The sequence below is a fragment of the Salvelinus namaycush genome, unplaced genomic scaffold (genome assembly GCF_016432855.1).
Source record: "Salvelinus namaycush isolate Seneca unplaced genomic scaffold, SaNama_1.0 Scaffold360, whole genome shotgun sequence".
NCBI lineage: Eukaryota > Metazoa > Chordata > Actinopteri > Salmoniformes > Salmonidae > Salvelinus > Salvelinus namaycush.
Window position 1 is genome coordinate 51,260 of NW_024060564.1, and position 18,509 is coordinate 69,768.

The 18,509-nt window shown below is 42.9% G+C and overlaps 1 protein-coding gene across 1 annotated transcript in view; it reads left to right on the forward strand.

Moving 5' to 3' along the window:
- Positions 1 to 327: 327 nt before the first annotated feature.
- The window catches only part of gsg1l (gsg1-like), a 34,647-nt gene continuing 16,465 nt past the window's right edge, over positions 328 to 18,509 (forward strand). The window contains exons 1-2 of the mRNA XM_038985643.1: positions 328 to 616; positions 14,053 to 14,100. Of these exons, the coding sequence (XP_038841571.1) occupies positions 328 to 616; positions 14,053 to 14,100 (337 nt within the window). The remainder of the gene's footprint in view (positions 617 to 14,052; positions 14,101 to 18,509) is intronic.

An 18,509-nucleotide genomic window follows, 5' to 3' on the forward strand; every position in this document is an offset into this window, starting at 1 on the left:
CACTCCTTGGGCATGTTCTTTCCCTCGACACGCTGCCAAAGATGTCACAGTCCGACGCAGATAGAAAGACGATAACATGACGGGGAACCCAACCATCTACCTTCCCAGATGCGTCTATCTTCTCTGAGCACCGTTTACAGACTGGGTGCCGTTGGAGTAGACTGCTAGGGAATAGTTTCGTGCGCTCTCCTCTCCTCTGCACGCCTCCGTCCTTTCCCTCGGCAATGTTTTGTTTCATTCTTCCATTACTCAACCCCGCCGTCTGTCATTTATGAACTTTTAGCGCCTCTGTGCAACAGTTCCTCCGCTCCCAGTGCGCGGAAGACTATGAAGACCACGCGGAAATGCCGCGCGTTGCTCTCGGTTGGACTCAACCTGGTCGCGCTGTTTTTTTCCACCACCGCGTTCATTACGACGTACTGGTGCGAGGGCACTCAGCGCGTCCCCAAGCCCAACTGCAGCAAGCAGCGGCGGCACAACTGCATCGACAGCGGCACGAACGAGACAGACAAGAGCAAGGTCCACTACAGCTGGGAGACCGGAGACGATCGCTTTCTGTTCCGCCGTTTCCACACCGGGATCTGGTACTCCTGCGAGGAGAACATTCACGGTCCAGGTGAGATGATAACGTTTCCGTTAGTTAGACGCGCTCATAATGAGTCATTAGAATTATTTAAATCCGGTTGAATGTTGACTAATGGTCTCGGGAAATCGGATAAATGAGTTGAAATCACAACTAAAGTCTAAGTTTATTTGTCATATGCACAGGATACAATGGGATGTAAACGGTAGTATGTAATGCTTACTTGCGAGCTCTTCTCTCAACAGTGCACGTTGCAGGAATAATATCAAAACGTTTCAATAAGTAGGAAAAAAAAGAAAAATACGATGTTGGTATGATAAGTAGTCTAAACAAAATGTGCTGACAGTCAAACGTAACTGTTTATTCTCTTTTATAGGCTAAGTTAAGAATATTACGACCAGAACAACCAGACAGTTATTAGTTAATATCGGACTTTATTTAATTAACAGTGATACTAAGGCTGGACATTTTCACATTGATTGATCTGCAACGTGTATGGTGCACACACTCACTCGTCAATATCTCCCGCGGTACGTACCGGTAACTCATATGAGCTAATCGCTCACTTCAACAACAGGTTTACTCTCAGACTCAAAAAATCGAATTTAATCAAAGTTTATTGGTGCATACACAGACAAGCAGATGTTATCACAGGTGCAGAGAAATGCTTGTGTTTCTAGCTCCAACAGTGCAGTAATACCAAGCTATACAAAACGATAGGCACATAATCCACAAAGTAAACAAAAAAGAAATGACGAAATATCAGAATGAGCAATGACAGGGTCTTGAATATATATTTCATTTCTTTGTTTTATTACTTTTTTGATTATGTTGTTTTGTATTGCTAGGTATTATTACTGCACTGTTGGGGCTAGAGACACACTGCAGATCAAACACGTTTCTATTCATATACTGTCCATACTGTCGATACACACCATTATATATAAACTGTGTCTAAGACAGTTCATATAAAGTAGGTATAGCCGTATGTGTAAACATTACTAAAGTGACCTGTGTTCAATGACTCTATGTACATAGGGAAAAGCAGTTTCTAAGGTGCAGGGTAGAGTAACGGGTGGTAGCCGGTGACTAAGGTTCAGGGCAGGGTACTCGGAGGAGGCCGGCTAGCGGTGAATGTTTAACGGTCAGATGGCCTGGATATAGAAGCTGTTTTTCAGTCTCTCTGACCCATTGCTCATCCACATATTTACATATTAATTTTCCATTCCTTTACTTATATTTGTGTGTATTGGGTATTTGTTGTGAAATTGTTAGATATTACTGTCACGACTTCCACCGAAGTCGGCTCCTCTCCTTGTTCGGGCGACGTTCGGCGATCGACGTCACCGGCTTTCTAGCCATCGCAGCTCCATTTTTCATATATCCATTTGTCTTGTCTTGTTCCATACACATCTGGTTTTCATTTCCCCAATCAATCTACTTGTATTTAACCCTCTGTTTCCCATCATGTTTTGTGGGTAATTGTTTCATGTTATTGTGGTGTTCATTTACACTTTACTTTTATTATGTTCCGTGTTTTGAGCGCGTTTTATTTATGTAGTGCTCTCGTTTTTGGATCTAAAATAAAAGTGCGCTTGTTTACATCACTCTGCTCTCCTGCACCTGACTTCGCCTCTAATACACCCGTTGACAATTACATGTTAGATGTTGCTGCACTGTCGGAACTAGAGCATTTCGCTACACTCGCAACAACATCTGCTAAACACCTGTGTGACTAATAAAATGTGGTTTGATTTTGATTAGATTTGCTGCTACTAGATGGTAGCGGGGTGAACAGGCCGTGGCTCGGGTGGCTGAGGTTCTTGATGATCTTCTTGGCCTTCCTGTGACACACGGAGCTGTAGATGTTCTGGAGGGCCGTGGGTGTGCCCCCGATGATGTGTTGGGCTGACCGCACCACCCTCTGGAGAGCCCTGCGGTTGGAATTGATGTACGATGACACAGCCTGACAGAATGCTCTCAATGATGCATCTATAGAAGTTTGTGAGGGTCTTAGGGGCCAAGACTAATTTCTTCAGCCTCCTGAGGTTGAAGAGGCGCTGTTGAGCCTTCTTCACCACACTGTCTGTGTGAAGGGACCATTTGAGGTTGACAGTGATGTGCATGCTAAGTAATCTCCACTGCTTCCCCGTCAATGTGGATGGGGGCGTGCTCTCTCTGCTGTCTCCTGAAGCCTACGATCAGCTCCTTCATTTTGTTGATGTTGAGGTAGAGGTTATTTTCTTGGCACCACTCTGCCAGGGCTCTCACCTCCTCCCCATAGGTTGTCTCATCGTTATTGGTAATCAGGCCTACCTACCACTATTGTGTCGTCAACAAACTTGATGATTGAGTTGGAGAGGTGCATGGCCATGAAGTCATGGGTGAACAGGGAATACAGGAGGGGGCTGAGCACGCACCCCTGTGGGACGCCCATGTTGAGGATCAGCGTAGTGGAGGTGTTGTTATCTACCTTCACCACCTGGGGGTCAGCAGCGTGGAAAAATGGACAAGTGGACATGGGAGGAGATTCTGGACGGAAAAGGACCCTGGACGCAGGTTGGGGAGTATCGCCGTCCGAAGGAGGAGATTGAAGCAGCAAAGGCAGAATGGTAACGTTATGAGGAGTGGGAGCAGCGAGGCAGGAACGAGAGGCAGCCCCAAAAGGGGGCACACGGGGAGATTGGCAGAGTCAGGGTTCAGACCTGAGCCAACTCCTTGTGCTTACCGTGGGGAGCGAGTGACCGGTCAAGCACCGTGCTATCCGGTTCTGCGCACCATGCCTTCAGTGCGCATCCACAGCCCGGTGCCCTCTGTGCAAGCTCCCCGCAGTCCAGGTTATCCTGGTCCAGGTTATCCTGCGCCAGCTCTACGCACGGTGTCCCTGGTTCGCCAGCACAGCCCAGTGCGGCCTGTTCCAGCTCCCCGCACTTGCCGGGCTACAGGGGGTATCCAGCCAGGACGAGTTCTGTCAGCGCTGTGCTCCAGACCTTCGGTGCGCCTGCACGGTCCAGTGTGTCCTGCGCTGGCTCTACGCACTATGCCTCAAATGCTCCGCCATAGCCCAGTGCGTCCTGTGCCAGCTCTCCACACTCACCGAGCTAAAGTGAGTATCCAGCCAGGATGTGTTGTGGTAGCTCCACTCACTAGGCTGCCAGTACGTCTCCTCATTCCGGTGAGACCTGTTCCGGCGCCACGTACTAAGCCTCCAGCGACGGTCCCCAGTCCGGAGCCTCCAGCGACAGTCCCCAGTCCGGAGCCTCCGGCGACGGTCCCCAGTCCGGAGCCACTGGCGACGGTCCCCAGTCCGGAGCCTGCAGCGACGGTTCCCAGTCCGGAGCCTTCGGCGATGATCGGTGGTCTGGTTCCTCCGGCGATGATCTGCGGCCCGGTTCCTCCAGTGAAGGTCCATGCACCAGGGCCGCCACCAAAGCGGAGGGATCTTCAGGCGGAGGGGGGTCTACGTCCCGCACCAGAGCCGCCGCCGTGAAGGGATGCTCACCCGGACCCTCCCCTTTAGAGTCAGGTTTTGCGGCCGGAGTCCGCACCTTTGGGGGGGAGTACTGTCACGCCCTGGCCATAGAGAGGTTCTTATTCTCTCATTTGGTTAGGCCAGGGTGTGACTAGGGTGGGCATTCTAGTTTCTTAATTTCTATGTTGGTGTGGATCATATATAAGTTGTCCTTTTTCGTTTGGGTTTTGTGGGTAGTTGTTTTCTGTTTAGTGTCTGCACCTGACAGGACTGTTTCGGTTTTCCCTCTTTGTTATTTTGTTCGAGTGTTTTGAGTAATAAATGTATCATGAACACTTACCACGCTGCGTTTTGGTCCACTCCTTCATACGACGATCGTTACAGATAGTCATTTAGTTCAGTTACCTTCGCTTTCTTGGGTAAAGGAACAATGGTTCCGCGACGTGGCTGACTTTCCCTTTATAATCTGTGATGGTCTGGGATCCCTGCCACATACATAGTGTGTCTGAGCCGTTGAATTGCGTCTCCACTTTGTCCTTGTACTGTTGTTTTGCCTCTTCAATTGTCTTACGGAGGTCAAAGCTGGTCTGTTTGTACACGTCCATGTTCCCAGTCACCTTGCCATGGTTAAATGTGGTGGTTCGGACTTTCAGTTTTGCATGAATGCTGCCTAATCTAATCGTCACAGCGCGAACAACATCTTCTATGCACTTGCTGATGAACTCAGTCATCGAGTCAGTGTATACGTCAATACTATTTTCAGAGGCAACCCGGGAACGTTTCCCAGCCTGTGATGATCAAAACAATCTTGAAGCATAGATTCCGATTGACCAACGTGGAACAGTCCTTACCATGGGTATTTCCTGTTTGAGTTTCTGCTTATATGAGGGAAGCAGCAGAATGGAGGCATGATCTGATTTTCCAAAGGGAGGGTGGGGGAGGGCCTTGTAGCCATCCCAGAACGGAGAGTAGCAATGTTTAAGAGTTGATGTTGCACGTGTAGCACAGAAGATGTGTTGATAGAATTTTGGTAGCGCTTTGTTTGTTTGTTTGAGAGAGAGAGAGAGAGAGAGAGAGAGAGTGTGTGAGAGAGAGATAAGAAAGAAAGAAAGAAAGAAAGAGAGAGAGCCAAACACACACACACATACACACACACACATGCAGAGCTTTATGGGAGCTGTGGAAGCCAATGTAGCCTGGTGAGCACTATCTGGCCAAGTCCTTCTAGTTGTTTCAAACCTAACCCAAGCCTTAACCCTAACCATAACCACACTGCTAATCTTATGCCTAACCCCGACCCTAACCACTCTGCTAACTCTGCTTATGCCTAACCCTAACTTTAAATTAAGACCAAAAATCTTATTTATGGTTTTATAATTTTTTAGGGTACAAACAATTTGGACTTTTTGGCCATTTAGTGGGAATCCAGTGTTCTCTCCTCTCTCTGGGCTGGTAGGCTGGCATTACCTCGTACCTCAACCCCACACACAGCTGTCCTATGTTATCTGGCAGGCAAGCAGGCAGTGTGTGTATGTATGCATCTCTGTGTGTGTCTTTGTGCTTTGTGTGTGTGCTGGCGGCGCGCGGTAGGCAGACTCTGACAGACTGGGGCTCTGGCAGCATCCTGCAGCTGTGGAAGATACTGGTCTTCCTGTGTCTCCTCCCTTTGCCACTGGAATTTCACCTTCCTACAGTGAAGTAGTGCTGTTGGGGATTGCATACCCTCAGCGGCACTTAAATAACTTCCTTTGTGCAGGTATCCACCTCTGACCTCGGTGAAGCCATCAACCGGAAACCGGACTAAAGTCTGGTGGCATTGGGGTGTCTGGTGATGAGGGCAGGATTGAATGCAACGGGAGCCCTTTTAATTTATTTAAAAAAAAATATTTAACCTTTATTTAACTAGGCAAGTCAGTTGAGAACAAATTCTTATTTACAAAACGGCCTAACCCGGCCAAACCCGGACGACGCTGGGCCAATTGTGCGCTGCCCTATGGGACTCCAAATCACAGCCGGATGTGATTGATGATTGATTTGATTCACTCAGCAGCCCCAAGATTAAGCCTAGTCTTGGACTAAAACACATTCTCAAAAGAAAATCTCCATTGAAAGTGCTTTTTAGACCAGGATTACATTTACATTTACATTTAAGTCATTTAGCAGACGCTCTTATCCAGAGCGACTTACAAATTGGAAAGTTCATACATATTCATCCTGGTCCCCCCGTGGGAATTGAACCCTGGTCCCCCGTGGGAATTGAACCCACAACCCTGGCGTTGCAAGCGCCATGCTCTACCAACTGAGCCACACGGGACCACGTGTTTGGGAAATTTAGAATACAAATTATAACATGAGAACATGAGAATACACATTAGAACATGAGAAGAATACACATTAGAACATGAGAAGAATACACATTAGAACATGACAACATGAGAATACACATTAGAACATGAGAATACACATTAGAACATGAGAATACACATTAGAACATGAGAATAATACACATTAGAACATGACAACATGAGAATACACATTATAACATGAGAATACACATTAGAACATGAGAATACACATTAGAACATGAGAAGAATACACATTAGAACATGATAATACACATTAGAACATGAGAATACACATTAGAACATGAGAAATCACATTAGAACATGACAACATGACAAAACACATTAGAACATGAGAATACACATTAGAACATGAGAATACACATTAGAACATGCGAAAACACATTAGAACTTGAGAATAATACACATTAGAACATGAGAAAACACATTAGAACATGAGAATACACATTAGAACATGCGAAAACACATTAGAACTTGAGAATAATACACATTAGAACATGAGAAAACACATTAGAACATGAGAATACACATTAGAACATGATAACATGAGAAATCACATTAGAACATGACAACATGAGAATACACATTAGAACATGAGAATACACATTAGAACATGAGAAAACACATTAGAACATGAGAAACACATTGGAACATGAGAAATCACATTAGAACATGACAACATGAGAAAACACATTAGAACATGAGAAAACACATTAGAACATGAGAATAATACACATTAGAACATGAGAAAACACATTAGAACATGAGAATAATACACATTAGAACATGAGAAAACACATTAGAACATGACAACATGAGAATACACATTAGAACATGAGAATACACGAGAACATGACAATACACATTAGAACATGACAATACACATTGTAACATGAGAACATGAGAATACACATCAGAACATGAGAAAACACATTAGAACATGATAATACACATTAGAACATGAGAATACACATTAGAACATGAGAAGAATACACATTAGAACATGACAACATGAGAATAGACATTAGAACACGATAATACACATTAGAACATGAGAATAGACATTAGAACATGAGAATACACACTAAAACATGAGAATATACATTATAACATGAGAATACACATTAGAACATGAGAGTACACATTTGAACATGACAACATGAGAATAGACATTAGAACATGATAATACACATTAGAACATAAGAATAGACATTAGAACATGAGAATACACACTAAAACATGAGAATATACATTATAACATGAGAATACACATTAGAACATGAGAGTACACATTAGAACATGACAACATGAGAATAGACATTAGAACATGATAATACACATTAGAACACGAGAATAGACATTAGAACATGAGAATACACACTAAAACATGAGAATATACATTATAACATGAGAATACACATTAGAACATGAGAGTACACATTAGAACATGACAACATGAGAATAGACATTAGAACATGATAATACACATTAGAACATGAGAATACACACTAGAACATGAGAATATACATTAGAACATGAGAATACACATTAGAACATGAGAATACACATTAGAACATGAGAGTACACATTAGAACATGAGAATAATACACATTAGAACATGAAAATATACATTAGAATATGACAACATGAGAATACACATTAGAACATGAGAAAACACATTAGAACATGAGAATAATACACATTAGAACTTGAGAATAATACACATTAGAACATGAGAATAATACACATTAGAACATGAGAATACACATTAGACCATGAGAATACACACTAGAACATGAGAATATACATTAGAACATGAGAGTACACATTAGAACATGAGAGTACACATTAGAACATGACAACATGAGAATACACATTAGAACATGACAACATGATAATACATATTAGAGCATGAGAATACACACTAGAACATGATAATATACATTAGAACATGAGAATACACACTAGAACATGAGAATACACACTAGAACATGAGAATATACATTAGAACATGAGAATACACTTTAGAACATGACAACATGATAATACATATTAGAACATGATACTATCAACCCAATCTCCAAATAAAATGCTGTGGTGTAACTGCAGCAACAGAGTTACACCCTGGCTGGATGCTTTAATTACACCATGTGGTGGTTACGACAAGATTCCATGTGTGTTATTTCAAAGTTTTGATGTCTTCACTATTATTCTGCAATGTAGAAAATAGTAAAAATAAATAAAACCCCTTGAATGAGTTGGTGTCCAAACTTTTGACTGGTGCTGTATGTCAGCTGAGATACAAGCTGGTGCAAACGAGCAGGGTGTTTTATCCAGGTACTTGCCATCCCACTTGATTTGTTCCACCCCACTTGATTTGTTCCATCCCACTTGATTTGTTCCATCCCACTTGATTTGTTCCATCCCACTTGATTTGTTCCACCCCACTTGATTTGTTCCATCCCACTTGATTTGTTCCACCCCACTTGATTTGTTCCATCCCACTTGATTTGTTCCATCCCACTTGATTTGTTCCATCCCACTTGATTTGTTCCATCCCACTTGATTTGTTCCATCCCACTTGATTTGTTCCATCCCACTTGATTTGTTCCATCCCACTTGATTTGTTCCACCCCACTTGATTTGTTCCACCCCACTTGATTTGTTCCATCCCACTTGATTTGTTCCATCCCACTTGATTTGTTCCATCCCACTTGATTTGTTCCACCCCACTTGATTTGTTCCACCCCACTTGATTTGTTCCATCCCACTTGATTTGTTCCATCCCACTTGATTTGTTCCATCCCACTTGATTTGTTCCATCCCCCTTGATTTGTTCCATCCCACTTGATTTGTTCCATCCCACTTGATTTGTTCCATCCCACTTGATTTGTTCCATCCCACTTGATTTGTTCCACCCCACTTGATTTGTTCCATCCCACTTGATTTGTTCCATCCCACTTGATTTGTTCCACCCCACTTGATTTGTTCCATCCCACTTGATTTGTTCCACCCCACTTGATTTGTTCCACCCCACTTGATTTGTTCCATCCCACTTGATTTGTTCCATCCCACTTGATTTGTTCCATCCCACTTGATTTGTTCCACCCCACTTGATTTGTTCCATCCCACTTGATTTGTTCCATCCCACTTGATTTGTTCCATCCCACCTGATTTGTTCCACCCCACTTGATTTGTTCCATCCCACTTGATTTGTTCCATCCCACTTGATTTGTTCCACCCCACTTGATTTGTTCCATCCCACTTGATTTGTTCCATCCCACTTGATTTGTTCCATCCCACTTGATTTGTTCCATCCCACTTGATTTGTTCCATCCCACTTGATTTGTTCCATCCCACTTGATTTTCTTTCCAATGGGATAGCAGCTTGTAGTATTGGGTAGTAACCATCTGGATGTCACCGTGATACAGTCCACTACACAGTAGGGGCAGTTTCAGCTGCAAGATGACAACACAACAACACGGGCACAGTGTCCTTCGCTCCCGCTTGCTGAGCATTGCTCTCCAGCTGTAAAGATAGGGGAGTAGCTAGATAGTGTAGTCAATATCAGGTCAGTGAGGAGAGGGGAGTAGCTAGATAGTGTAGTCAATATCAGTAAGGAGAGGGGAGTAGCTAGATATTGTAGTCAATATCAGGTCAGTAAGAAGAGGGGAGTAGCTAGATAGTGTAGTCAATATCAGTAAGGATAGGGAAGTAGCTAGATATTGTAGTCAATATCAGGTCAGTGAGGAGAGGGGAGTAGCTAGATAGTGTAGTCAATATCAGGTCAATAAGGAGAGGGAAGTAGCTAGATAGTGTAGTCAATATCAGATCAGTGAGGAGAGGGTAGTAGCTAGATAGTGTAGTCAATATCAGGTCAGTAAGGAGAGGGGAGTAGCTAGATAGTGTAGTCAATATCAGGTCAGTGAGGAGAGGGGAGTAGCTAGATAGTGTAGTCAATATCAGGTCAGTAGGAGAGGGGAGTAGCTAGATAGTGTAGTCAATATCAGATCAGTGAGGAGAGGGGAGTAGCTAGATAGTGACGGTCGTGACGGTCGTTATCCTTAACTGTTGGTTACGTGGTTATACGGTAATCATCCTTAACCGTTGGTTATGTTGTTATACGGTAATCATCTTTTTAACCATTAGTAATGTGTTTATACGGTAATCATCTTTAACCGTTGGTTATGTTGTTACACGGTAATCATCGTTAACCGTTGGTTATGTTGTTACACGGTAATCATCCTTAACCGTTGGTTATGTTGTTATAAGGTGATCATCTTTAACCGTTGGTTATGTTGTTATACGGTAATCATCTTTAACCGTTGGTTATGTTGTTACACGGTAATCATCTTTTTAACCGTTAGTTATGTGTTTATACGGTAATCATCTTTAACCGTTGGTTATGTTGTTATACGGTAATCATCTTTAACCGTTGGTTATGTTGTTACACGGTAATCATCTTTAACCGTTGGTTATGTTGTTATACGGTAATCATCTTTAACCGTTGGTTATGTTGTTACACGGTAATCATCCTTAACCGTTGGTTATGTTGTTATACGGTAATCATCTTTAACCGTTGGTTATGTTGTTATACGGTAATCATCCTTAACCGTTGGTTATGTTGTTATATGGTAATCATCCTTAACCGTTGGTTACATTGTTATACGGTAATCATCCTTAACCGTTAGTTATGTGGTTATACGGTAATCATCTTTAACCGTTGGTTATGTTGTTATACGGTAATCATCCTTAACCGTTGGTTATGTTGTTATACGGTAATCATCCTTAACCGTTGGTTATGTTGTTATACGGTAATCATCCTTAACCGTTGGTTATGTTGTTATACGGTAATCATCCTTAACCGTTGGTTATGTGGTTATACAGTAATCATCCTTAACCGTTGGTTATGTGTTTATCCGGTAATCATCCTTAACCGTTGGTTATGTTGTTATACGGTAATCATCCTTAACCGTTGGTTATGTTTTTACACGGTAATCATCTTTAACCGTTGGTTATGTTTTTACACGGTAATCATCTTTAACCGTTGGTTATGTTGTTATACGGTAATCATCCTTAACCGTTGGTTATGTTTTTACACGGTAATCATCTTTAACCGTTGGTTATGTTGTTATACGGTAATCATCCTTAACCGTTGGTTATGTGTTTATACGGTAATCATCTTTTTAACCGTTGGTTATGTTTTTACACGGTAATCATCTTTAACCGTTGGTTATGTTGTTATACGGTAATCATCTTTAACCGTTGGTTATGTGGTTATACGGTAATCATCCTTAACCGTTGGTTATGTTGTTATACGGTAATCATCTTTAACCGTTGGTTATGTTGTTATACGGTAATCATCTTTAACCGTTGGTTATGTGGTTATACGGTAATCATCCTTAACCGTTAGTTATGTGTTTATACGGTAATCATCCTTAACCGTTGGTTATGTTGTTATACGGTAATCATCCTTAACCGTTGGTTATGTTGTTATACGGTAATCATCTTTAACCGTTGGTTATGTTGTTACACGGTAATCATCTTTAACCGTTGGTTATGTTGTTATACGGTAATCATCCTTAACCGTTGGTTATGTTGTTATACGGTAATCATCTTTAACCGTTGGTTATGTTGTTATACGGTAATCATCCTTAACCGTTGGTTATGTTGTTATACGGTAATCATCCTTAACCGTTGGTTATGTTGTTATACGGTAATCATCTTTAACCGTTGGTTATGTTGTTATACGGTAATCATCCTTAACCGTTGGTTATGTTGTTATACGGTAATCATCCTTAACCGTTGGTTATGTTGTTATACGGTAATCATCCTTAACCGTTGGTTATGTTGTTATACGGTAATCATCCTTAACCGTTGGTTATGTTGTTATACGGTAATCATCTTTAACCGTTGGTTATTGTGTATACGGTAATCATCTTAACCTTGGTTATGTGTTATACGGTAATCATCCTTAACCGTTGGTTATGTGGTTATACGGTAATCATCTTTAACCATTGGTTATGTTGTTATACGGTAATCATCCTTAACCGTTGGTTATGTTGTTATACGGTAATCATCCTTAACCGTTAGTTATGGTGTTATACGGTAATCATCCTTAACCGTTGGTTATGTTGTTATACGGTAATCATCTTTAACGGTTGGTTATGTTGTCATACGGTAATCATCTTTAACCGTTGGTTATGTGGTTATACGGTAATCATCCTTAACCGTTAGTTATGTGTTTATACGGTAATCATCCTTAACCGTTGGTTATGTTGTTATACGGTAATCATCCTTAACCGTTGGTTATGTTGTTATACGATAATCATTCTTAACCGTTGGTTATGTTGTTATACGGTAATCATCTTTAACGGTTGGTTATGTTGTTATACGGTAACTGTGCCAGCCCTGTGTGTGTGTGCCCATTGAGAGAGAGAGAGAGGAACGATCACATCCTACAGGGATGACAGACAGAGCTGTTACGGTTAACAACCATCAACCATCCATAACAACCATCAATTAACTAATGAACCCATAACGAGCTCAGTCCATTAGATCAACCTATTCCATTAGTGATTCACTTCCAGAAATGTTTACAAGCTACTATACTTTTAGAAGTTACCTTTAGACAGGTCTAGGATCAGCTCAGAGAGAGTGAGAGAGAGAGAGAGAGAGAGAGAGAGAGAGACTCTCTCTCACACATGCACACAATCACTAACACACACATGTTTAATTGGGTGTTCTACATCTTGGAAAGTGAGGGGGCGATAGTGTGGATGTGTTATCCACAAAAGAGAAGGAGTTTCACCTTCAACTGGGAAATAATGTATTTCTCTCTCACACACACACACACACACACACACACACACACACACACACACACACACACACACACACACACACACACACACACACACACACACACACACACACACACACACACACACACACACACACACACACACACACACACACACATCCTCCAGTCTAATGTTCACAGTGTTTTTCATCCAGATTTAATTCCAGCTGCTCTCTTTGTCGTTAACAATATCCCTTTCTTCAAAAAGTTATTTAAAAATCTGAATTGAAACTCTTCTGGCAGACTCACCAAACAATCTGTCCTAGGCTTTGTCCTCCACAAGTGTTTGCTAAGATTTTCATTATGTACTATGTTGATTTGTCAATGGAGAATAAGGCCTGGGATTTAATCCCATCGCGCTTTGTCAGCTACGCTCCATTTAAAATAAACTCCCGATTGAGCCGACATATGCAGCGTTTACTGTGAATGCGGTCTCCGGGGAACGCAGGAACATTGCCTTTAAAAGGTACAGAGCTGACAAAACACATTCAGATAGAATCCGAGCCTTTTAATATTTAAACTCTTTACTGTGTTAAAATAAAAAATACAAAAAAGTTAAAATTATTTATGTTAACAGATATTAACGCTCTTGTACTCTCTCTCTCTCTCTCGCTCTACCTTTCTCTCTCTCTCTCCACCTCTCTCTCTCTCTCTCTCTCTCTCCACCTCTCTCTCTCTCTCTCTCTCTCTCTCTCTCTCTCTCTCTCTCTCTCTCTCTCTCTCTCTCTCTCTCTCTCTCTCTCTCTCTCTCTCTCTCTCTCTCTCTCTCAGGTGAGAAGTGTCGTAGCTTCATTGATCTGGCTCCGGCCTCAGAGAGAGGTGAGTAATGTGGGTATATATGTGTGTGTGTGTGTGTGTGTGGGGGGGGTGTATGTGTGTGTGTGTGTGTGTGCTGAGGCCATAGGTCTGGGATTTGTCTGTACCAGGCTGAAGCAGCATCACTACTGAATGACCTTCTATAGGAGTTAAAGGTGGACTGTACCAGACTGAAGCAGCATCACTACTGAATGGCCTTCTATAGGAGTTAAAGGTGGACTGTACCAGGCTGAAGCAGCATCACTACTGAATGGTCTTCTATAGGAGTTAAAGGTAGACTGTACCAGACTGAAGCATCATCACTACTGAATGGTCTTCTATAGGAGTTAAAGGTGGACTGTACCAGACTGAAGCATCATCACTACTGAATGGTCTTCTATAGGAGTTAAAGGTGGACTGTACCAGGCTGAAGCAGCATCACTACTGAATGACCTTCTATAGGAGTTAAAGGTGGACTGTACCAGGCTGAAGCAGCATCACTACTGAATGGTCTTCTATAGGAGTTAAAGGTGGACTGTACCAGGCTGAAGCAGCATCACTACTGAATGGTCTTCTATAGGAGTTAAAGGTGGACTGTACCAGGCTGAAGCAGCATCACTACTGAATGACCTTCTATAGGAGTTAAAGGTGGACTGTACCAGGCTGAAGCAGCATCACTACTGAATGGCCTTCTATAGGAGTTAAAGGTGGACTGTACCAGGCTGAAGCAGCATCACTACTGAATGGTCTTCTATAGGAGTTAAAGGTGGACTGTACCAGGCTGAAGCAGCATCGCCACTGAATGACCTTCTATAGGAGTTAAAGGTGGACTGTACCAGGCTGAAGCAGCATCACTACTGAACGGTCTTCTATAGGAGTTAAAGGTGGACTGTACCAGGCTGAAGCAGCATCACTACTGAATGGTCTTCTATAGGAGTTAAAGGTGGACTGTACCAGGCTGAAGCAGCATCACTACTGAATGGTCTTCTATAGGAGTTAAAGGTGGACTGTACCAGGCTGAAGCAGCATCACTACTGAATGGTCTTTTATAGGAGTTAAAGGTGGACTGTACCAGGCTGAAGCAGCATCACTACTGAATGGTCTTTTATAGGAGTTAAAGGTGGACTGTACCAGGCTGAAGCAGCATCACTACTGAATGGTCTTCTATAGGAGTTAAAGGTGGACTGTACCAGGCTGAAACAGCATCACTACTGAATGACCTTCTATAGGAGTTAAAGGTGGACTGTACCAGGCTGAAGCAGCATCACTACTGAATGACCTTCTATAGGAGTTAAAGGTGGACTGTACCAGGCTGAAGCAGCATCACTACTGAATGACCTTCTATAGGAGTTAAAGGTGGACTGTACCAGGCTGAAGCAGCATCACTACTGAATGGTCTTCTATAGGAGTTAAAGGTGGACTGTAACAGACTGAAGCAGCATCACTACTGAATGGTCTTCTATAGGAGTTAAAGGTGGGCTGTACCAGGCTGAAGCAGCATCACCACTGAACGGCCTTCTATAGGAGTTAAAGGTGGACTGTACCAGGCTGAAGCAGCATCACTACTGAATGACCTTCTATAGGAGTTAAAGGTGGACTGTACCAGACTGAAGCAGCATCACTATTGAATGACCTTCTATAGGAAGTAAAGGTGGACTGTACCAGGCTGAAGCAGCATCACTACTGGACTGTACCAGGCTGAAGCAGCATCACTACTGAACGGCCTTCTAGAGGAGTTAAAGGTGGACTGTACCAGGCTGACGCAGCATCACTACTGAATGGTCTTCTATAGGAGTTAAAGGTGGACTGTACCAGGCTGAAGCAGCATCACTACTGGACTGTACCAGGCTGAAGCAGCATCACTACTGAACGGCCTTCTAGAGGAGTTAAAGGTGGACTGTACCAGACTGAAGCAGCATCACTACTGAATGGTCTTCTATAGGAGTTAAAGGTGGACTGTACCAGGCTGAAGCAGCATCACCACTGAACGGCCTTCTGAAACGGGCCCATAGTTATCCTCCAGGTCCAGAATAAAGCAGGGCCACATGACAACAGAAACAGACTGACGCATAGTGCAACTGGCATTCTCCTATTTACCACATGATATAGTCTTCTGTCTAAAACAGACGTCTTCACTTCCATGTACTGTGCACAATCAATATAGGGATCACTTTTAACACTGATCAACTTGATTGGAATTTGTCGACTAGCGGCAACAACGTTTAGCGCTTTCGCAAAGGCGCGTGTGCGCCCCGGATGCACAACCCCACCGACACACGGAGCTCCGACACAACGTGGGAAATATGAAAAGATAAAACTTCAAATTGAATGAAATGAACAGAACTTCTATCTGGTGAGTGTTATAGGACTTAAAGGTGGACTGTACCAGTCCTGTAAACCTAAACAACTTTTCCCTTTGAGGTAAAAGGCTAATTTAGCTTGAATAAATGAACTTTTCCAAACAGACATTTCCTAGTAAACTGGGCATTGTTAAAATATAAAGCTACTGTACCTTACTGCTTACAAAATAACTCAATAATATATATATACATTTATAAACTGGGTGGTTCAAGCCCTGAATGCTGATTGGCTGACAGCCGATCAGGGTATGACAAAACATGTATTTTTACTGCTCTAATTACGTTGGTAATCAGTTTATAACAGCAATAAGGCACCTCAGGGATTTGTGGTATATGGGCAATATACCAAGGCTAAGGGATGTATCCAGGCACTCGGCGTTGCGTCATGCAGAAGAGCAGCCCTTAGTCGTGGTATATTGGCTCATATACCACACCCCCCTCAGTCCTTATTGCTTAAATATACAGTACCAGTCAAAAGTTTGGACACACCCGTCATTCAAGCTATAAAATAAAACATATGGAATCATGTATTAACCAAAAAAGTTTTAAACAAATCAAAATATTTTTTATATTTGAGATTCTTCCAAGTAGCCACCCTTTCCTTGATGACAGCTTTGAACACTCTTGGCATTCTATCAACCAGCTTCATGAGAAATTCACCTGGAATGCATTTGAATTAACAGGTGTGCCTTGTTAAAAGTTAATTTGTAGAATTTCTTTCTTTCTTACTGCGTTTGAGCCAATCAGTATGAGCCAACAGAAGATAACCCTATTTGGTAAAAGACCAAGCACATATTATGGCAAGAACAGCTCAAATAAGCAAAGAGAAACAATAGTCCATCATTACTTTAAGACATGAAGGTCAGTCAATCCGAAACATTTCAAGAACTTTGAACGTTTCTTCAAGTGCAGTCACAAAAACCATCAAGAGCTATGATGAAACTGGCTCTCATGAGGACCGCCACAGGAAAGGAAGACCCAGAGTTACCTCTGCTGCAGAGGTTAAGTTCATTAGAGTTACCAGCCTCAGACATTGCAGCCCAAATAAATGCTTCACAGAGTTCAAGTAACAGACACATCTCAACATCAACTTTTCAGAGGAGAGTGAGTGAACCAGGCCTTCATGGTCGAATTGCTGCAAAGAAACCACTACTAAAGGACACCAATAATAAGAAGAGACTTGCTTGGTCCAAGAAACATGAGCAATGGACATTAGACCGGTGGAAATCTGTACTTCGGTCTGATGAGTCCAAATTTGAGATTTTTGGTTCCAACCGCCGTGACTTTGTGGGACGCAGAGTAGGTGAATGGATGATCTCCGCATGTGTGGTTCCCACTGTGAAGCATGGAGGAGGAGGTGTGATGGTATAGGGGTGCTTTGCTGGTGACACTGTCAGTGATTTATTTAGAATTCAAGGCACACTTAACCAGCATGGCTACCACAGCATTCTGCAGCGATACATTTTTACATTTACATTTTAGTCATTTAGCAGACGCTCTTATCCAGAGCGACTTACAGTAGAGTGCATACATTTTATTACATTTTACATACTGAGACAAGGATATCCCTACCGGCCAAACCCTCCCTAACCCGGACGACGCTATGCCAATTGTGCGTCGCCCCACGGACCTCCCGGTTGCGGCCGGCTGCGACAGAGCCTGGGCGCGAACCCAGCCCAGCCTGGGCGCGAACCCAGAGACTCTGGTGGCGCAGCTAGCACTGCGATGCAGTGCCCTAGACCACTGCGCCACCCGGGAGGTAATACGCTATCCCTTCTGTTTTGTGCTTAGTGGGCCTGGACAATGACACCTCCAGGCTGTGTAGGGCTATTTGGCCAAGAAGGAGAGTAATGGAGTGCTGCATCAGATGACCTGGCTTCCACAATCACCCGACCTCAACCCAATTGAGATGGTTTGGGAGGAGTTGGACCGCAGAGTGAAGGAAAAGCAGCCAATAAGTGCTCAGCATATGTGGGAACTTCTTAAAGACTATTGGAAAAGCATTTCAGGTGAAGCTGGTTGAGAGAATGCCAAGAGCCAAGCTGTCAAGCTGTCATAAAGGCAAAGGGTGGC